The 23,119-nt window shown below is 36.5% G+C and overlaps 2 protein-coding genes across 2 annotated transcripts in view; both read left to right on the forward strand.

The window, feature by feature from the left end:
* The window catches only part of LOC135204971 (uncharacterized), a 28,582-nt gene extending 14,231 nt beyond the window's left edge, over positions 1 to 14,351 (forward strand). Inside the window, exons 3-6 of the mRNA XM_064235202.1 lie at positions 8,289 to 12,292; positions 13,298 to 13,446; positions 13,565 to 13,715; positions 14,111 to 14,351. Coding sequence (XP_064091272.1) covers positions 8,289 to 12,292; positions 13,298 to 13,446; positions 13,565 to 13,715; positions 14,111 to 14,336 — 4,530 coding nt within the window. The 3' untranslated portion in view covers positions 14,337 to 14,351. The remainder of the gene's footprint in view (positions 1 to 8,288; positions 12,293 to 13,297; positions 13,447 to 13,564; positions 13,716 to 14,110) is intronic.
* Positions 1 to 14,867, forward strand: part of LOC135205067 (uncharacterized) — a gene marked incomplete at its 5' end in the record, with an annotated part of 263,853 nt that extends 248,986 nt beyond the window's left edge. The window contains 1 exon segment of the mRNA XM_064235343.1: positions 14,429 to 14,867. Coding sequence (XP_064091413.1) covers positions 14,429 to 14,483 — 55 coding nt within the window.
* Positions 14,868 to 23,119: the final 8,252 nt, after the last annotated feature.

Here is a 23,119-nt window from a genome sequence, read left to right on the forward strand (position 1 = left end):
CTCTCTCCGTTAAATATCCAAATAGCCAGAAAAAAACCCAAAAGACTAATAGCAAGAATTGTAAAATTCCTTCAACAGAACCTTCGTTGATGTAAGTTTACAAACTTCCATAAAATAAACTTCCAGTCTATATTTTTCTCAGTGTGGGTTTTCATCCCTGATTTCTCAGGGCCAGAGGTTGAATGGGACAATTAAAACAACCCCCTACAGTGGCCCCTTTTTTCCCCTTTTTTTTCTAATCTCTGAAGTGTTGTTCATTCAGATGAAAAGGGGCTTTGAATAAAAGTCTTCCTCTCTTCAATGATGTCCTGTCGGTGTAGATTCGCGACAACATATATATATATTATTATAATATATATATTATATATATATAGTATATTATATATATAATATATTTATATAAATTTGTATATATGTATATATATATATATATATGTGTGTGTGTGTATATATATATACATACATACACATTTAAATTTAATATAATCTATTATATTGAATTCATTATTATTATTAAATCTATATATGAATTCATTATTATTATTATTATTATTATTATTATTATTATTAGGAAGCAGACCCTCTCTCAAGCATACTTTATTAAAAGTAATGGCTACTTCAGCAGCGTTACACTTATAGAGATTCTTCTCTAGAGTATCGACTTAATCATATATTACCAGAACCGGAGGACGCGCGACCTCATTATGAAAAATAACCCTCTCCACAGGTACGAGACCCACTGAAGCAGACGCATGTAGTCTACCAGTATACATGCCCAGTCCGCGAATGCAGCGGTGCCTACGTAGGTATGACTACCATGCGCCAGTCGAAGAGAGACTCATGCCACGCCCAAGAGGGATCTTTAAAGAATCACGCCCGCACCAAACATCAAGAGGCCATCTCCCGGGATGTCATCATACAGAACACGAAGATCATTGGGAAGGCCCCTGATGCCCGTCGGTTGCGCCTGCTGGATGCGCTTCTCATCCAGCAAATAAAACCTACACTGAATATGACGCAGGAAGCATTTCTCCTCCCTACGAGTATGAGAAGACCTGCCACCAACAATGACACCACCGATCACGACAACTTCACGGAAGACAACACTCCCGAACGAGGTACTCCTGCAGCCGATGGAAATCAAATTAGCCGTGACGTCCCACAGCGTAGCGCAACGCCCATCAATGTTACCGCGCCGCTCAGGAGGTCTAGACGGCTGCAGGATCTGTAGCATCACAACCATCGACACGGAGAAAGTGGCTTGAGACCTGGCTCAAGCCACCACTGAAAACGAAGACTCACCGCCACCAGCCAATAGATCAGCATGGAGCAGACCCCCTGCTGTCAACCCCAAATATAAGGAGGACGGACACCACACCAAGATCAGTCCACCCTCAGCTTCCCAACCCGAGGATGTCTGGCAGCTCCAGTGAGAGAGAGAGAGAGAGAGAGAGAGAGAGAGAGAGAGAGAGAATCGTTAATGACTTTGATGACTATGGTATCATAGTTTATCTGTAAAATTTAAATATATACGCCTATTTTGACACTATTTTGATCATGACCTCTATAGGCGCTCTACTATAGCCTGTTTAAGTAGCACGGAAAAAGCCGCTATTCGTAAAATAGAGATGAATCTCTACTGCTGAAGTAGCCATTACTTTTAATAAAGTATGCTTGAGAGAGAGTCTGCTTCCGAAATAATAGTTATAATAATGATAACAAAATTAATAATAATAATAATAATGATAATAATAATAATAATAATAATAATTATAATAATAATTAATAATCAATATATAATAATAATAATAATTAATAATAATTATAATAATAATAGTGAATAATTAATAATAATAATAATAGAGTAAATAATAATAATTTACAAAAATTAAACAATAATAATAATAATACTTAATAATATTAACAAAATTAACAAATAATTACAAAATAATAACAAACATAATAATAATATATAAGTAATAATAATAAAATTTAATAATAATAATAAGAAATAATAACTAATAATTAAATAATAATATTTAAAAACAACAACAACAAAATTAAAATAATAACAATCAATAATGACAATAAATGATAATTATAATAAAAATAATAATAAAAATAATAATAATAATAATAATAATAATAATAATAATAATAATAATAATAATAATAATAATAATAATAATAATAATAATAATAATAAAAGAAGGATATGGGATATGCCAGTGTAAATTGTACCCATAATCATAGGAGCACTAGGCACGATCCCAAGATCCCTGAAAAGGAATCTGGAAAAACTAGAGGCTGAAGTAGCTCCAGGACTCATGCAGAGGAGTGTGATCCTAGAAACGGCGCACATAGTAAGAAGAGTGATGGACTCCTAAGGATGCAACCCGGAACCCCACACTATAAATACCACCCAGTGGAATTGGAGGACTGTGATAGAGCAAAAAAAAAAAATAATAATAATAATAAAAACTGATGAATAATAGTTTACATCCCAAACCCATCAGATAATGGCCCACACAACTGAGACACCAATCATCAAAGGGGTGTTAACATCTTATTAACCACGCCTTGCAAAAGAGGTAAGATTATATCCGAAGGTAATCTGCACTTATTACAATGTTTTAGTGGATGTTAATCCATCTCTTGGATGACTGACTGGTCAGGTTTTATTGATTGGAATTTTGGTGGTGGTGGTGGTGGGGGAGGGAATAATCCTGGAAGTTATATATTGATATATAAATATATACAAATATATAATTTGTATATATATATATATATATATATAGTATATAATATATATTATATATATATACATATATACATATATATGTCAATAATATGTATAATATAAATCTAGATAAATGAATAAATAATAAAATAAAATATAATATATATATATATATATATATTAATATATTATAATTAATATATATATATATAATATAATATAATCATCTACTAAATCGAATCTTCTCCCGTAACTCAAAGGTCTCCTATTTTCCTGTGTTCTGTTTTGATTAATTTAACCATTAACGAAAGGTGGGCGGGGGAAATTTGGGCAATAAATGAGGAGGGAAGTGAAAAGGGATATAAGGATAATTGGGGAGGAGAGAATCCACAGGGTTATTATTATTATTACTATTACTATTATTATTATTGTTATTATTATTATTATTATTATTATTATTATTCTGAATGTGTCAATATTCCCGTGCTGGTTCTACAAGTTTAACGAATATTATCATCAATATCATTATAATTATTATTATTATTCTGAATGTGTACATGCAAATATCAGAGAATTCTTATCATTAGTCTACAGGGCTTAAACAAGACATGATCCGACCTCGAGTTTACTTGGGACATGTGCAAGGTTTTTCCCTCACGCATAAGTTGTGTAGATATATTCCTAACTTAACGTAAACTTAAACGTGCTCAAATCTAAGGTTGAAAAACGCCTAGTTTCACCGACGAAAATTAAAATCAATACGCTATATTTTCCTAGAAATAATTGTTCATTAGGGTTTAAGATGCACATTATTTATTTTTTTACATTTGCATTCTAGTGAATCAATCATAAATTTCCTATCCTAAAATTCCTGTATCTCAAACTCAACGCGAAACACCTTTTTCAGATATTTCAGACCTTCCCACTATCCCCTCAAAAACAACAACAATAAAGTCGTTTGTAGGATTACTCCCCGAGTAAGTAAAATAAAAAAGGTATTGGAAAATAAATAAAAGTTCACAAAGGTTGGAATTATAATTTTTCATTTTCCAGCGGGACGTTATCTAACATCTGAATGACTCAAAAGATATATGGACATTTCCGGTCGCTAAATGGAGAGAGAGAGAGAGAGAGAGAGAGAGAGAGAGAGAGAGAGAGAGAGATTCTTATTTTATGAAAATAATTTTTTTGGCGACAATTCGTTATCTGTTTTTCTCTCGAATAAGTACATAAGCCTGTTATAATTTCTAAAGAGAATTTTGCTTCAAGTGACCAATTCATTGCTTAGGTTAAATGGGGACTGAGGTGTGTACACACACACACACACACACACACACACATATATATATATATATATAATATATATATACTATATATATATATATATATATATATATATATATATATATATATATTCACAATACACCCATACCCATACATATACATGTATATGTGTGTGCGTGGGTATAAAGATAAACAGTATGTTTTTATATATATCAAGCTCCTCCACCAAATATTTAAATTCATGAATAAAACTCTCCATAAATACTATTCTAAGAGCCTACTATATTTATAAACTGAAATTGATATTCAAATTCAGACTAAGACGAAAATAAATGAGAGGTTGGGTGTGGTTTAATAACTTGGAAGCTCCAATGATTAATCGTCTTTATCTAAAATCGTAACATCTTCAGTGTTGTCTGGTAACAGCTAGAATTGCACATCATCCATCAAAAAAAAAAGACTTCAACCAATGTAAACAAATGAAATTTCGGTTGTAAACATGATGAATACTTTAGGTCCTAGAACACTGCCTTGTGGTACGCCTCTTGAAGGTGACTTTGATGCTGATTTGACCAATTTTTGCTGTGGATTTTGAAAGAAGAGTTAATCGTGTAACTCTCAAAGCTTTCCAATGGTTGGGATGGCCTTATTAAGCCAAAAAATTGATGTTACTTATATTAACAAGGTCATAAACCTATTACATGTTAATCACGTGACAATTCTGTGATACTTCTAAGACCAGATATAAAAGAAGGGCTAAGCTTGAGTTTATGTTCCTTGTATTGTAAATAAATGAATAAATAAATAAACGATATTAAATAAACAGTTATACAATTATTAATATACATTAATATATATATATATATATAATATATATACATATATAATTAATATAGTATATTATACTATCATAATATAATATAATATTATATATATATATATATAATATATATATATGAAAATAAATGCATAAATATATATTACTGAAGCTGACAAGGGTCTGATATAGAGAAAGTGGGTCACAACGAGACCTTACAATCCCTCTCTTGGACTAAACCCGTGGCGTCATTCAAACCTGCCTGCGTCAAGCCATATGTCACAATAAGACCCCCTAGTTCCTACCTGTTAACCTTGAACCTTGAATAAAATAAAAACTACTGAGGCTAGAGGGCTGCAATTTAGAGTGTTTGATGATTGGAGGGTGGTAGATCAACGTACTAATTTGCAGCCCTCTAGCCTCAGCAGTTTTTTAAGATCTGAGGTGGACAGACAAAGCCATCTCAATAGTTTTCTTTTCAAGAACGCTAAACCCTGACTAGCTCTTTAAGGATAGTAATTAATTCTGAGATGAATTATGGTTTACTAATATCTTATTTCTCCACATAACTTATGTATCATTCTTGTAAAAAAACTAATTAAAATAATAAACTTTATTTCTTCTGGCTTACATTACAAAGCGCTCATTTATATAATCATAATAATCTACAAAAATAATTCAAGGAGACAGTTATGATAATTACCTTTTTATAAACATAATCTTCAATCATCCAGCTTACTGTAATGCCTTTTAAAGCTCATCTGAAATACGATTAAAATACAGATAAACCTATAACTTGAAATACAGAGAAACTAATGTATTTGAAATAGAGAGACCTATATATTCGAAAAATATATTATTGATAAAAATACTTATTCACAAAAATTGCATATTTAACAAAAAAAAAATCTTGATGTAAACAAAAACTGCTCGTGAACTTAGGAATAATGAGTAATGATGATGAAGGAGTGATTCATTATAATTAATCATCTCCGGGGAAGGGTTAATGGCCCTTTATAAAACAGAAATTTGGCTACAATGACGCCGTATTTATAATGAATGTCACTCTATCAATAATTAAGGAGAAAGGGAATATATATATATATATATATATATATATATATATATATATATATATATATATATAAGTATATATATATAATATATATATAATATAGATATATATATATATATATATATATATATATATATATATAGATATATATATATATATATATATATATTATTAGCTCGTACTCTTTTGCCTACCAAGCAAATTTTGAAAAATCACAACAACAATATTAAAATTATTTATGTACCTACCCGGGGAAATATAATGGTAATGACAGATGACGTCGAGACGTTACGTCCCGACCCCAAGGACGTTTGGTACCGCCCCTAAACATGGACCAAGGTACCCCATTCTGCAGAATTAAACCTCAAAATTAAGCATATGAGAAAATCCCACTAAATTCAACAAAAACCTATCTTGTTTTAATCCCTTCAGGGAATTAAAATTCAATCTTCAAGATGTGAATTATCTGGCACCTATAATAATAATAATAATAATAATAAAGGCTTTATCTCGCATAAAATATACTGGAGTGAATTCTATACAAGGAGGTTAAACTATCAACATGTGTGAATTGTCATTTCGTGTCGGACTGGACAATCAACGATGATTTCCTCAGCTACTGCTGTTTTCTACTGCCAGACTCACGATGACGCAGAAGATATCGTACAGCTGTGTCTGAAGCTACGAGAAATGATGAAAATGACATCATGGACTTACGCTATGGCTGAGTTACTGAACTTAAGCACACGATAGGAAAGTGTTTCTCTCTCTCTCTCTCTCTCTCTCTTTCAATTTACCAACACATTCTTCATTACTGAGGGATAGTTACATAAGCAGGTTTGAAGTCATTACTTTAAAACCAAGTGCCGTTATATTGCGGTTATCACAAAGAGAGAGAGAGAGAGAGAGAGAGAGAGAGAGAGAGAGAGAGGGTGGGGAGCATTCCTAAAGATAAGATACAGCCCATTTCCAGAGTCCGGAGTCTCCGGACCCTTGCTCAGTCATCCACTGCGTAGTGTAAGATGCGGTCTACGTCGAGGCAGGTTCTATTCAGGTAACCCAAGTGATCCTACCATCACACCGGGAACACAGAAGAAGGTAAGAGTTTTTCCATCCGTTTCCGTCTGTCTGTCTGTCTGCCTGTCGATCACCTCTTCAGAAGTTGTACAGGGTGTCCATAAATTCCCAGTACCGATGCAAGCATTTATTGCTCAAAAGGGTACTGGGACTTTATGGACACCCTGTGTTTCAACGGAGATCTTTTCTCATTCACAATTGACCCCTGAGGAAGTCTAGCAATTGGAACTTCTTCAGAAGTTCAAGCGAAGATCCAACCGCATTTTTACCCTTATACTATTCCCCTTGTATTTGAATGCCTTTTTTTCTTATCTGTTTGTTAATTAATTATTTTCTTCTTTTCAATGCGCGAGATCTCTTACTGCCTCACCGAAGCTTGAATTTCAAGTCTTTGGCTCCTTTGGTGGGCTTCTTCCATATGAATAGGGTTCTTCATCTTACGAATATGATAATAATAATATCCTTACTCTATCAGTCCTTGGTGTTCTACGATACTTTATGACATCATAAGACAGCTTCTCTTGTTTGAGAAGGCTTCGTTCGGCTCAGAATCGAAGGGCGTTGCTTGCAAGTGCTGCTTTCAACCAACTCGTAGCGTCGTGGTCTTAATCTCTGCTCTTTCAGCACAAAAATTCCCTGGGCCACCAGATGAGTCATCCCTTTCCGCTCTCTGACCTTTAACGCGATTTCCCAGCGGCTGGGAAAACCCTTTGCCTGTCACGAGGACCAACAGGAAATCGTACTTAGAATATCTATGAAGGGTTTAGCAGTTTAAGCGATAAGAATTAACCCCCCTCCCCTTGGGGAGAGGTGCCCTATAAGCGTGACTTGAACATTCACTGCAGCGTCTCTTCCTTAGGCCCCTAGCTGCGACCCGTTTCATTCCTTTTACTATACCTCCGTTAATATTCTTTCACCTCCGTCTGACTTTCCTCAACCCTCTCTTAACGTTTGTTTCATAGTGCACCGTTTCAGCGGTGAATGACCTGATAGGTCCCAGCGCTTGGCCTTCAGCCTAAATCTTATATTCCAATTCCAATTATAGTCTGTTCTTCATCTCTCTATATATCCGCACTGTTTCCTATTCCAGGGTCCCAAGGATTGCCACTTTGTGTGTGCGTATACGTGTAAGTATGCTTAAGTAATCTATACTACATATAAGTTAGTTATATTCAAACCTGAGATAGTTTAGTAGTCAGATTAAGATATGCAACCAGTTCTCAATTTCCTGCTCTATTCATCTCCTGTGGTCGGACTGTGCAATAGTGAATACCTGTCTCTTTGTTTACTTTCAGACTCTGGACACGCAAGACTCCATTGCTGCCTTTCTCATGGCTTCGCAGAGGCAATCTCAAGTCTACTATGACACTGAAGAAAAGAATCTGATGCGACTCAGTTCCATTCACCGGAAGGTGACGACTCGAGTCCTGTTGTTTGTATTTCAGAATGGCTCACCCGGTAGATCCGAATACTCGTCATTGCTAGACTACTACAAAGCCCAGGGTATTCTGAATTTTGCAAAAGGACTCACTGCTGTCCAGAAGGAAAAGGTCAAGAATGACCGAGACGGGGAATCATTCGACATTACACTGCTGTGCAGGTGCCTTTGCAATGGGAGCCATGGCCTGGCCAAGGACTATGAAAGCTGGAAAGCACAGGACAAAGAAATTGCTGGCATAGAATCTCTCATAACCATTGTCAAAAATAAAAGGAATCATCTTGCTCACGACGACCACCCGCCCATCACAAACAAGAACCTCGCCGAGGAAGCAAAAGAGATTCAAGACATCCTGACCAGGATTCTAAAATTTAGTGGGCAGATTTATGGTCTTGAACCAGGCACAGTAGAACGTGAGATTGACGAAGTGGAATCTGAAATTAGGTTGTACCTTCATGGCGAGTTTGAAGCAAGTACATTTGAAGACTACAAGAAGGAGATGCTCTTTGAAGCCCTGTCAGACTTAGTCAATGAAAAAGGTGTCAAGGAAGTGCTTCAGCAATATGACATGGCTTACGAAAGTGAAGTGAGCACTGTGAACCATTTAGCTGAGGTCAAAGTCCCTTTAAAGGAAGTTTATACAGAAATGAAACTTAGAGGAGAGTTGCCATCTGGAGAAGAGGTCAGTGCTTTATATGAGAATGTTTTGTGTGACCAGAGTTCAGAAAAAACAAATTATATTGTTGTAATAGATGGCGTAGCTGGGGTTGGGAAAACAACACTGACAAAAAAGGTTGTGACTGACTGGAAATTAAAGGAGGGGAACATGAAATACCTTGACACCTATGATCTCTTGCTGAAAGCTGAGTGCAGAAACTCAGCCATAAAGTCATTCGACGATTTACTATATCACCTTATGCCGAGGGTTTCCAAACTATTCAAACCTGGTGATCTAAAGAAGGTGGTGCTTGCTCAGAGGGTGCTCATCGTACTGGATGGTCTGGATGAACTGAATAAGTCATCAGCTAATTTGCTTGGGGAAATTCTTGACCTTAAGACACATTTTGGAATAACACTGCTGATTACAACAAGACCTGAGAAGCTAACCTATTTACACCAAAGAGTGAATTCCCACAACTTGAAGCACATCCAGCTTTTGGGAATTCCTCTGGAAAGAAGGGATGATTTTGTTACCAAATATCACAGAGAGATTGCTAAGATATATTCACAAGCACAAGATGTAAAAGGTCTAATCAGCTACCTGAAGGGAACCGAACATCGTTTAGCTGACTTATGGAGGCTGCCATATAACCTTTCTTTACTGAGTATATTATGGGCTTATGACCACATGAATGTCATCAGAATTAACACTGCTCCCGAACTATATGGAGAAATATTCAGGCTGTACAGAAACAAACTGAAAGAAAGACTGCAAGTCAGTATACCAGCAGATGAATCTGTGTTGCGCAGGAAGATTGATTACTTCTTGCATGCTTTAAGCAAAGAATCCCTAATGGGACTCAAGAATGATCAAATTAACATACCACAACCAGCCTATAAGAGAATGGAGGAAGTTTGCAGAAATATACAAGTTCCCATTGAAGAGATGATCAGTGCGTTCCTTAAGCGCGTTCCTAGCAAAGACGTGATATACTCATTCCCACACAAAGGTCTCCAAGATTTTCTCGCAGCTTGGTACATTTTTCTGGAAATCTCTGGGGAAGATCATGGACATGACATAGAAGAGATAATGAAAGCAGTAACTTCATGTCTTATTCAGAACAGGGTTTCACCTAAGGTGAGTAACACCATTGTGGAGACGGTAAAGAAGGAACTAACAAATAAGCACAAGACCACAAGACTTGGTTTTAGGACAGCTGTTAATTCAATGCTACAGTCATTTTTAAGCCCCAAAACACGTGTCATTCGGAATTTGCTAGAAGACATTCATGGCTCCCCTCAGTTAGAATTAGCAAAATTTGAAAACACATTATTTTGTTTGATTGGCCTGTTTTATTCTGAAGAGGTCGAAATTGCCGAAGATGTCAAACTAGAAGCGTTGGAGCTCCTCCAGGCGACTGGAATGAGAGACAGAGATTCATGGATCAGAATACTCAACTCTGTCAAGTGTGATGAGTTCATTGCTGCCTTCATCAGTAAGCAGCAAAAGGTTTTCAGTGGGAACATTCAGATGACAGATTCATCAGTGTCTGCCTACATTGCTCTCTTAAAATCTCTGAAGCGCCCTTTCAAGGAGGCCAGGACAGTGAGGATTGACATTGCCATTGAGGGAGAGCTAATGGGAGCTCATGAATTGCTCCACTTGATCAGTTCATTCCAAATGACAATTAAGAAACTACTTATAACTCACAGAAATTACAAAGAGTACACTGACATGATAAGAAAGCTCTCATCACCCCTGAAAGATGAAGGTGATATTGAAGTTGACATTGCTGTCGACGAAGACTTGCGCAACATCGGGGAACTACTAACTGTGGTAAAACAACGCAACTTGAAGGTTAGAAGGCTCAAAGTGCACGATCTTGAAGTTCGTGATTCCAATGTTGTGGAGTATGTCAAAATGCTGAAGTCTCTTCCACAATTGTCTCCAAGCGCTAATCATAACATTGTCAAAATTAATGTCGTTGGTGATCTGATCGGAGCTGATGAACTCCTGGAACTCCTCGTGCATCAACATTTCACAGTGAGGAAACTGCTGATTAATGACAATAATTTTACAAAATATACTGACCTGCTGGGTAAGATAACTATGTCTTTTAGGGATAAAGAAAAGCTAGAAATAACTTTAAATGTAGATGAAGATTTACGGCAGCTCACCGCCCTATTGAATCTCATCAAGAAAAACCAGTTTCAGGTCGTACAATTTAAAGTCAAGGATTTTATTATAGATGACACAAACTTCCCTGAATACATTTCAGCCCTCAAGGAGATGCCGCCATCAGACCAGGCAAATGAAACATGCATTGATCTTGAAATTACTGGAAACTTAATAGGAGCCAGTGATTTACTCACCTTGATAAATCTCAGCGGATTCACAGTCAGGCGATTTATGGTAACTGAACATAATTTCACAGCCTACACAGCAATGCTAGAAGGAATGGCTACGACTTTCAAGGAAGCGAGTAAAGTTGAAATGCACTTACTTATTGATGAAGATATTTCCACCATCAGCAGACTGATAACAGAAATAAAGAAGAAACGTCTTCATATTAACACATTCCAAGTGAGAGATTTTGAAATAAACGATTCTAACATCACTCTGTGCCTCCTGATCCTGAGGTCTTTGTCTCTGCAATGCCGAAACGACGAAAAGCCCAGTGCTAAAATTGCCATCAAGGAAGGCGCAAGAATCAGTCATGACTTGCTTCAACTTATCAGAATCTATGAAATTAATGTGGAGAGCATCTTAATAACAGACTCAAACATTGAGAGATATGTTAATGTACTGTCACATCTTTTGGAACCCTTGAAAGATGCCAGTAATGTGAACATAGATATAGAGGTGACGACCAGTCTGCCTGATATACAAGAGATTCTGACATGGACCACACGTCATGGTTTCCACTTGAGAAAACTGAATGTTGAAAATGGAAAGATGCTTATCAACACTCAAAATGCAAAATATTATATCTTGCCTCTTAAGAACCTGCCAAAGCTTGAGAAAAATGCATATGAAGGGGAGGTTTATGTGTACATAGATGAGATGACCGAAGTTACTGACACCATTCTTTGCGAATTGGCAAGAAACGAATTCAAGGTTGTCCTAGACCTATACCATGACTTCAAGAACCCTATGGCACCAACAACATCCACTGACGTACTAAACGTTCTCTTCGAAAAGTAAGGAAATCCTTCAGTTGTTGTGAGTTTTATTACATCACAACAATATACATCTTCCCTTGGCATTAATTCTATATTGGTCTTATGTTAAGTTGATAGTATTATGAACACAAAGACAGGTAGAATGCATATCCAAGAGATGAATCCAATGGGAGGCATGAAACTTATGCTCCTAGGTTGGTGTGGCAAAATTAGGTTAGGTAGGTTGGGTTACTTATACTACAATTCTAGATGGTGGAAGAGAGGTTACAGTAGGTGGTCTAAGACCACACGCTCATCACCTTTTCAACCCCTCAGTTATCAGTCTTGCTGTCACGATCGAATCTCACCGTACCCTTCACCAGTTATACTCATTAATAGTGTGCCCTATACTTCTTAGAGAAACCTTAATTATTTACAGGTGAACAGTTATGCCACTTATTCAGATTGTTTGGACATCTTACTCCTCCAAAGATACTTAACTTGGACAACCACTCAGATATATAATCGCTGTTGTCATGCCACGGCCACTTGCTTGGAATTCCATCAACTCCTGGAATCTTTCAACTCTTCAACTTTTTCAATTAACTATGTTGGCTAATCCACAGGAAATCAAACAATGAAGATGACATGGATGGCTCTTGTCACTGACAAAGAACTGATTTTTGTTTAGGTAATGGTTTAACTTACACACACACACACACACACACACACACACACACACACATATATATATATATATATATATATATATATATATATATATATATATATATATATATATATATATATATATATATATATATATAGTGTGGCTAAGTAAGAAAATAAAAAAAAAACAATGACCACTACTATTTTCATACTCTAACTGTTGAAATGTTCATGAGTCCCTGTGTAGAAAAAGTTCCTCTTTCTAGCTGTTTCATAAACGTGCAAAAATTCATCAGGAATGGGTGGATATTGCTTAGAATCGAGCAGAATACAATTCATTCACCATTTTTGATAATCTGCTTCTATCCCTGAAAGGTGTCGAGTAGAGAAGTATGTTGGGAGGATGTCAGGAGACCTGCGGCTTCCTCAGACACTATACACACTGTGGGCAAGTGTTCCTGATAATTTGGCCTACTTTCAACTCCATCGCTTTCTCAGGCCTGACCGTCAGCTGGATGCTTTGTGTGAGTGCACAATCTATCTCTTTATCTTCACACTGCATTCACGCGTGAAACTTACGTTTTAAAACGGTATCCAAAGTCAAATGAATTTGTTCTCAACTTCGATTCTCTCTTCTCCTAGGTGTCAGTGTCAGTCTTAATTTGGACCCAAAGAAAATTATTCCACTAAAAAATGACCTGATGTACCATCTTAGCGTTTGCTTCCCTGGGGTGATCTCTGAGGAGGACGTTCTGAAAGCTACTGAAATTGCCATGAAGTTTGAGCCCACCAGGTAATTTCCTGTATGTAGCCATTGGGTTAATTGGTAATATAACCAATGGTCTAAACTGTTGGGTTCTCCCATAGCTGCTATGCCATGGCCTTCTACTGTCATGGTTTTGTTGTTAATTTACAATTTCTTTTCGTTTTTGTTCAGTGCAATAATGATATTCAATGACCAACAAGCTCAATTTAGACTTGAAATCTTACAGTATGGTGTTAGCCTATTCCTCAGCATAGCTGATCCATAAATTTACATAAAGAAGAAACCTTTATATAAGCTCCCAAATGGTACTTAACATCCCTCGTTCCAACACTCATCATCTCTCCCTTTTCTATATTACCGCCATTTTGCTGGATGTGCGACGGTGCCTCAGCTATCAGTCTAACTCTACTTCTACCTCCCAGCAGAGAGCTAGACTATCTCCTGTTCCCACGGCTGAACCTGACGCAAGACAAAGAGGTCATCTGCTTCGTATCCAACATGCGACGTCTGAGAGTTACAGAAGCGATCATCCTGCCCAAGTCACTCAAGGAGTCAAAGAAATTCGACTCATTCACCCGGCCCAAGCCACTCATAAGGTCACAGAAAAAACTCATTAAGAAAGATATGAGTCTCAATATTGAATGGTAAGTGAGCACCTCTGTCTCCCTAGCATAATTGCTTTAATAAGCACATAGAAATGTGTTTCTGACTCTTAATGGTGAAAATATTGTTCATTGCAGTGGAATGCCTGGCCATTTAAGACCTGGTGCTCTTTCTGATGTGGATTCGTGGTGAAATGAGAGTGCAACTAAGAGGTGCCTGGCTTTGCGGTGTCATCTATTCTGGATTATGAGTCTGGGTTTCTACCTTTAAAAGGGTACTCAGCATTGGAGGAGGTCTTTGGGTAATGTGACGATACGTCAGCATCCAGAAGATGGCTTTCCATTATGTTTTGCTCCAGAAGATGACTTTGGATTATGATGTTAGGTCCAGAAGATGACTTTCGTTGATGATACGTTTTGCTATGGAAGATGACTTTAGAAAATGATATATCTAGTTGGTTGTGTTTAGCTCTAGTAGACGACCTTGAATTATACTATTATGTTTAGCTGTCATAGGACCCACTGGATAACTTGGAATCATATCTATGAGGAATTCATACCACTTTTATGGTACAAGACTCTCTCAAAGACCAATTCCAACGGGGTACACGTTACTCAGCTGGGAACCATCGGTCTGTTCAACAAATGATTCCGGGTGAAAACCATACAAGGAATACTTGACTGACTGATTGATGACAATACATGATCCTTAGTGAATGATGTCTCATTCATCCTTGATGATCAATAACGTTAACTGATCCCTGGTGAATAATGCATAATTAATCCACACAAGAACTTTGTAGGGACATTCATCATTTTATTAATCACAGCCCTGAAGGACTTGGTTAAACTGAAAGAATCTCAAGAATTTCTAAGAAATGACTTCCACAAAATTTCACATCCCTGCCATCCAGTGATATGTTAAGTACTGTGAGCTTGTAGGCCTATAACTAACATACCAAGTACAGAGCTTATAGGCCTAAAACTAATATACTAGGTACTGTGAGCTTGTAGGTCTACAACTAATATACCAAGTACCGAGTATATAGGCCTAAAACTGATAAACTAAATACTGTGAGCCTGTAGGCCAACAACTAATATACCAAGTACCGAGTTTATTGGCCTGAAACTAATCTAGTAAGTACTATGAGCTTATAGGCCTAAAATGCTGGGTACTTATGGGCCTTAAAATAAAGAATTCATTGCTAGAAAACACACTTCATTATCAGACACAAAAACTCTATTACCAAAATCACAATAATTTAAATGAAGCAGGACTAAGTATACTTTGTATTCACTTCAGTCATTAATAAAATTATATGACAAAATTCAGCAATATTCGAGCTCAAATTTGTGAAAAAATCAATATTAAATGAATTGAAAATATAAACCTATCATAAATACATTAAATAATAAATAAAAATATTCACTATTTCATTATACAGACCAAACTTCAAAAATTCCAACAAAACCAAGAATATCCAAAACCCAAGGATACTCCAAATTCCAAATCGAGCGAGGTGACCTGTGCTCGATTCCTAATTCCCAGCTGGAAACACTAAATTAGGAGCGAGTAATTTATATCGAAATATGATTCAGGGATTTGGGATATACGAAATCATGGAGAGAGAGGTTTAATCCGGATGCCTTCACACACCTCTGGGAATAATAAAGTTGATTTGTGTATACTATGCTGTGGTTGTGTGCACGGATCAAACCTAGGCCTATGAGCCTTCTCACAATTACGTATATATATATATATATATATATATATATATATATATATATATATATATATATATATATATATATATATATATATATATATATATATATATATATATATATATATATATATATATATATATATCTAATAAAAGGAGCCCATAAAAAACACCAAAATGTAAAAACACCATGTAGAGAGAAAAGTAATATATTTCAGAGACTGCTGTCTCTCTCTTCAGGTATATGAATGAGAAAAGTTTACAGAAAAGGTGGTATTTATACCAAGAGATCCGTCCACAAGGAAGCCAATTTAGGTCACCCCCGCTGATAATCTTCCTTTAATCTTCTTAAGCGTTGGTTGAATGAAAACTTCGTCGATCACATCTGAAAATCCACGCGCCTTTGGAGATGTTCATTACCTGCTTCTCTTTTATTAAGGCCGATTCCATCATTTGACTCTTGTACCGGCAGTTGCTGCTATAAATTACACGTGACATATTCCAGTTTATTCTATGGTTATGTTCATTTATATGGTTGAAAATAGCCGAGTTCTGTTGTCCATACCTAACTGACCGTTTGTGTTGTATTAATTTCTGGGGAAGTGATTTACCTGTAAATCCAATGTAAGATTGGTCACAGTCCTGGCATGGGATCTCATAGACCCCAGAGCCCTTGGGAGATGTCTTTTGTTGGACGTTAATCAGGGATTTGGCTAAGGTGTTTGGGTAGGTAAATGCTAAAGGGTTGGATTTCCCAAGGGTGTGGGTTACTCTCTTAATCGTCTCCAGGTGAGGAACTTTTATTTTATTGTTGGGTGTGTTTCTGGTCTTGTCTTTAGGGGGACGGTAGAAAATTACGTTTGCTTTTTGAATTGCTTTCTCAATAATATGGTCATGATACTTTAAAGACGAAAGTTGCTTGCGAATTACTTCAAATTCTTTTTCCAGGAAATCTGGAGAACAAATTCGTAAGGCTCTTAAGAATAGGTTGCTAGCTACACCTATCTTGATAGTAATGTCGTGATAGCTAAAGTAGTGAATATATGAAAGTGAGAACGTTGGTTTTACCATATCCTTCCCACTTTTTCATTTCTTGCTTATCTCTGTTTTCACTTGCTTTGGAATTGACTGTTAATTCTATGACATTATGGTCTGAAATACTCGCATCATAAACTATTATTTCTTTAACATAATTCATCTCTTTCACAAATACTAGGTCTAAAGTATTTTCCTTTCTTGTTGGCAGGTGATTTATTTGTTGAATGTTGTATTCTAGTAGCATATCTAATAGCTTTTCGAATTGCCTCTTATCTTCTGCACTACTAGTACTCTCTTTTTTATATGTATAAGTACAACCACAATCTCCTATTCGTTCTTTCCAATCTACGAAAGGAAAGTTGAAGTCTCCAGATAGGAGAATAGTCCAGTCCTTGTGATTTCTACATATATCATCCAATTTTTCTATTATTAAGTCAAACTCTTTAGTATTAGGAGGTCTATATATTACTATGTTCATTAATTTTTCAGATTCAAATTCTACCGCTATTAGTTCACATTCTGAGTTACTATATTTCTCATATATTTTTCCTTGTTTTTTGTCTTTCCCATATATTGCGGTTCCCCCTTGATTCCTATTTTTTCTATCTGATCTATAAGTTTGGAACCCTTTTATTTAATCATCATTCCCAGTCTCTTGGGAATACCAGGTTTCACTTATATTCATTATATCTAATTTCTTTTCAATTTGGGTTAGTTCTTCTAAGTACTCTATTTTTCTTTTTGAGTTACTCGTAACTAAACTGCGCATTCATCACTATGATGGTTTGCGTGTTTTCTCCTTCATTTAATATTGGTAGTAATAAGGATTTTCCCATGTCTCTTTCCTGTTCTGGTATGTTGTTCTTTTTTTCATTTCCAGAAATTCTGACATTAAAAAATCCAACTTTTCCATAATATTTGATCTTCCTTCATCATAATTATTCATTTTGTGTCTGAATCTGCAATTTTCTCCGTTTCTGCAATATCCTCTTGCATAATAAATACAGTTATTATCTCTTGAGTAGAATTTTGGAGCTGATGCTTTGAAATTTTTTGCTGACATCTCTGCATATCTCGTTGATGGCTTGCTTTTTTCTTTTACCTGATATTCTTTATTCCTCTCTTTATTTGTTTCTTTCTTATTTAGGATTTTATTACTCGATTGATTATTTATTTGATTATGATTCATGGCTACAGGGTGCATATATTTACATTTTTTGTCGAACTTACATCCTTTTCCTTCTTTTAGGTTTTTGCATATTTTTGGATGCAGATCTCTGCAATCATCCTCATTGCCAAGATATGAGAATAATGCTCCTTACAAGGTTGCACAAGGAATTTATAAATCTGCAGGAGCTACTTAGAGAGCGAATGCTTGTGGCCCCTAAAAAAATATCCATTTCCTTAAGGCAAACTTGACCAAGAGTTGGATTCATCTATAGGTGAACAGGTAGGACAATAGTGGCTTCAAAGAACAGCACAATGTAGATGAGAAAGCAGTTCGTGATGGAAGCTACCCAAGATAAGGAAATGGGCAAGTGTCGAGCTACTACAATAAAAGTAGACATTAGTTTCTAATAAACTTTCTGCTTTGAGAATTTTGGTTCACATCAAGTCTTCCAAAGGAAAGATTTTATGGACCTGAGAGGCGAATTCTTAGTCCTAAAATTTAAGTACTCCCAGTCAAACTGTTCTATTTGCCAGATTCTGACATCTTTCCTTATGCAAGAAAAGGCCCAATAAACCAAAAGTAGATTCTCTTTAGATGTCCAAACTTCAGTGCAAAGTTGGACCTCATGTTAACACCAGAAATGTACCCTTGTCAGTTGAGTGTGCTCTATCTAATCTCGTGGGGTTGTAGCATCCGTCTGGCTGGTACAGTCGGTAACGCATTGGCCTCGTAATCTTGGGGACCAGCGTTCGCTCCCCATCAACGGGAATTTTTGAGAGTCTACTAGACGGTTACTGCCATGAGTGATGTCATGGCGGGTGGTTGGGTTTACCCGACTGACGTCCGCCCAAGAGGCAATTGCCTGTCGGGGGACTGAAACCAACAAACTTTAACTTTGTTACATGGTCTTCAATAACATGAATCTCGGTGGATGTGCGCTGCGGTGGTGCAGCGGTACGGCTCTCGCCTACCGGTCGAGAGGACCGGGGTTTGAATCCCGCCGCTCACTGGTGGCTTGGGGGTGATGCCATTGCATAAACCTAGCAGTCTGAAAACTTGAGAGGGTTAGGAGAATATGTGCCAGCCCTCGGGCTGGCACATATTCTGACTTCAACAAACGCCATGATCGTGAAAAGAGATGGAACTTTATCCAAAAATACTGACCAGGACCGACTCACGCTCTCACCTCTCAATAGGAAACCCAAATATTCTCTAAATGAGCCACCTCCAATTTCATCACAGAATATGTAGCCTATTAAAACAAAAGTTGAACCCAGTGTACTTTTCTCTTGGTAATGAAATTTCAATAGCTTATTACACTTAACCTTAACTAAATGCAATATGCTATTCATTCTAAACATATCATTCCTATATTAGAGAGAAGTGAAAGGTGTCAAATTGTAGCTAGTGGTCTCTGCGGCCAATGATCAGTACTACCTACTGATAAAATACTGAATAAAAGAAGATAACCTCACGTCATCTGGAATTGTCAATATTAAAGGTAACTAAAACACGTCATCCTTGATTCTATAAAAGATATAAAGATAACACAATGGATTTATTTACACCTACGACAAATGATGAAAGTTTCTTAGGCTTAGAATATAATAATAAACCTCCATTATCAGATATCTCAATCACTCAAACTCCACAAGATTTTAATACTTCCGTTTTCAGAAAGCAGACACTTGCAGGTCACGGTGCGAACCTTTACAGCAGACCCTCTTTCACTTCTCACTCAAATAGCGGTACTACCACACGGTTGCACAGTACCTATGTGTTGATTGATGAGAGTCAGATAATAAAGCAATCTCTAGAAAATAACCAGTATAATTCCTTGGTAATTGATGAGAGTAATACATTTCAACCCAGTTCGACCACGCGTGATTTCAATGTCCCAAAATTGTTAAAGTACGACTCTCTTGGTTTCAATGACACAGAATTGTTAAAGTACAATTCCTCAGCTTTCAATGTCACAAAATGGTTAAAGTACGACTCCTCTGCATTTGCAGATCCCCAGAAAATAGAAAAACCATTGCAAGAGTCTCATCGCAGTACAATTAAAGCTCTGGATATCAAATTAAGTCCAAGAACTTCCAAGACCATCGGGTCATTGTTTTACCATAAAGATAAACTTCCCGAGATCATGTCTCTGTCAATGTTATATATAAAACCTAAGTCCTCCTCAAAACGACAATGTCACTATAAAAATTAGTTTTTATTATTTTGAATATTTATAGTACTTTTAATTTTTAGATGCCTTAATGTTTTTAGTAATTCAGTTTGATTTTTAAAAGAATGTTAAGTTTTAAAATGTTCTGCATTTTGGATTCTTGTCAGTTTTTTTATTTGAGTCTATTATTGATTTTTAATATTTCTATATAAAGTGTTAAATCATATATAAATGTATATATACATATATATATTTTAATTTTATATGAAAAATGTTAAAAATCAAGAACAGACTCAGTTAAAAACTGACAAAAATCTAAAGCGCGGAACAAAAACTCGACATCCTTTTAAAAATTAAAGTAACAAGAGTACTAACAACATTAATGCATTTAAAACTTAAAAATATTAAGAACTTTAATAAACCGAGAGACATTGTCCTTCTAAGCAAGGTTTAGGTTTCATATAAAATGAAGGGAAAATAGCATGAACGCGAGAGGTTTATCTTTATGGTAAAACGGTGCCTCGACGGTCTTAGAACTTCTTGAGCGTAATTTGCTATCTAGCGCTTTAAATGAACTGCGAGGAATCTATGTATATTTTTATTGAAATCAATGCATTGCTTGCAGTTACTCTCCTTATCTAGACTCTCAAATATTCGTCAACGGACCGTTTCGTCACCTCTCAAGGGCAGCTTCCTCAGGGATGAATTTAGAATCCAACATACGCGGTTTTTCATTGCTGCGTTCGGACGTCCGTTATGACGTCATTGGGGTGCTGAATTTCTATTGGTCGAATTTCATACATGACATCATTGGGTGATGAATTTCTATTGGTCGAATTTCATACGTGACATCATTGGGTAATGAATTTCTATTGGTCGAATTTCATACGCGACATCATTGGGAGATGAATTTCTATTGGTTGAATTTCATACGTGACATCATTGGGTGATGAATTTCAATTGGTCAAATTTCATAAGTGACGTCATTGGGGTGCTGAATTTCTATTGGTCGAATTTCACGCATGATGTCAGCATAGACTAATTCGGTCTTGACAGTAGCTGGAGACAATGCCTTTGATTTCAATAGGATTGTAGAAGAGAGAAAATATGCACAAATAACAGACACACACATATATATATATGTGTGTGTGTAAATTTACGCTGGATAAAGAAACTGATGGTAAATTTCCCTTTCTTGATATAATGATACCAAAAGAACTTTCCCCTCATTCAATATGGCGTAGCAATTACTACGCTAGCCTCCCAACCTAAAGAGCCAGAGTTCAAATTCCAAGTGAAGACAGATATATATTCACCAACTGTTACGCTATTAATCTGAGCGTTTGATGATGTACCTGAATATTGGGTGGTTCCAGCGAATCCCATGATAGTGAGAACACTAAATTGGGAGCTTATCATCAACTCATTCTCTCATCCTTTCTCTCTCTCTCTGTCTCCCTCCTTACCAACAAATCCGGTATTCTCACAATTTCTTAAGCACCCTTCTTATCTCCCAAGGGCAGATTACTTAACCGGTCACCAGCATAAGTTGCCCCCAGTGTATTACCTTTCTCTCGGTGCCTGCATGTCATCAGTAATATGTTATTCTTCACCTTTCTTAAGACATATATTACTTAATCTACGTCAAAATTACTTTCCCCAATCACAGCTTTCAAAGTTCTAAAAAGGCTACTGCTACTAAAATTAACGTGCTTCCCCTTACTTGCACTTGTCTGTCCCCATCCTGTCAGAACAGCTGTCATGCCAGGCTTGATGTCGTAGGTGGGGAGAGGAGCCGGCTGGATAGCATCTGCAGGAAGGTCAAAAATGTATTTCACTGACTGACTGAACAACTCACAAGCTTTCATGTCAATGAGTATTACGAACAAGTACAATTACCCTATACGTCAAAGAAGGCCCAAGCCGTAAGGAACATGACCTAGTGATTTTGTTGAACAACATGGTCAACTAGAATTAGGAGGTGATCAGACTACATCAAAGTACCTACCTTTTGGGCAACTCTAACAATAATTATACTTTATCCTAAGTCTACACCATGGAGGCAACCAACCCCAATCGTCTATTGCGACATCAGAATTTTAGTTGTCAAATATTACGTCACTGTTTTTCAGGTCACACGCTTTTGCAGCTGTGCTCTCATGAATTCCTTTCCAGGCCTCGGGCATTTTCATTTGCACTGTTCAGTCAATTCACCTTCAGGGCACAAATTCAGGTGTACACATTCACTGTGTGTCAGCTGACGCGTGTTCTCAGTTGTACGGGTTATTCAGTTCATTTCAGAACACATGGCTTCACAACTGTAGTACATCTTCCACTGATTTTCAGGCTACGGATGTTCAGCCCTGTCCATTTATTGAGCTCAATTTTAGGTCACATATGTTTAAATCAGTAATTCTTACTTGCTCCATTCATTCTCAGACTGCGTGTTTTGACAGCTGTACCGCAATAAATTTATTTTCTGGCAACAGATGATCCCAGCAGCTGTTGTTGCTATTCCGACCATCTCCAGGTCACAAATGCAGCTGCACTCATTCAGCTCATTGTCCAATCACTCTCAGGTCAGAGGTGTTTTTACAGCTGTGCTTCTCATTCAGCTAATTTTCTTGCCAATATTCGCAGCCGTATACAACCCATCTGCCCTATTCCTTAACTTGTTGGTTAGTGCTGATATCAATCACTTCAAGGACACTGTCTTAATGGAC

Source organism: Macrobrachium nipponense, chromosome 48 (genome assembly GCF_015104395.2).
Source record: "Macrobrachium nipponense isolate FS-2020 chromosome 48, ASM1510439v2, whole genome shotgun sequence".
NCBI lineage: Eukaryota > Metazoa > Arthropoda > Malacostraca > Decapoda > Palaemonidae > Macrobrachium > Macrobrachium nipponense.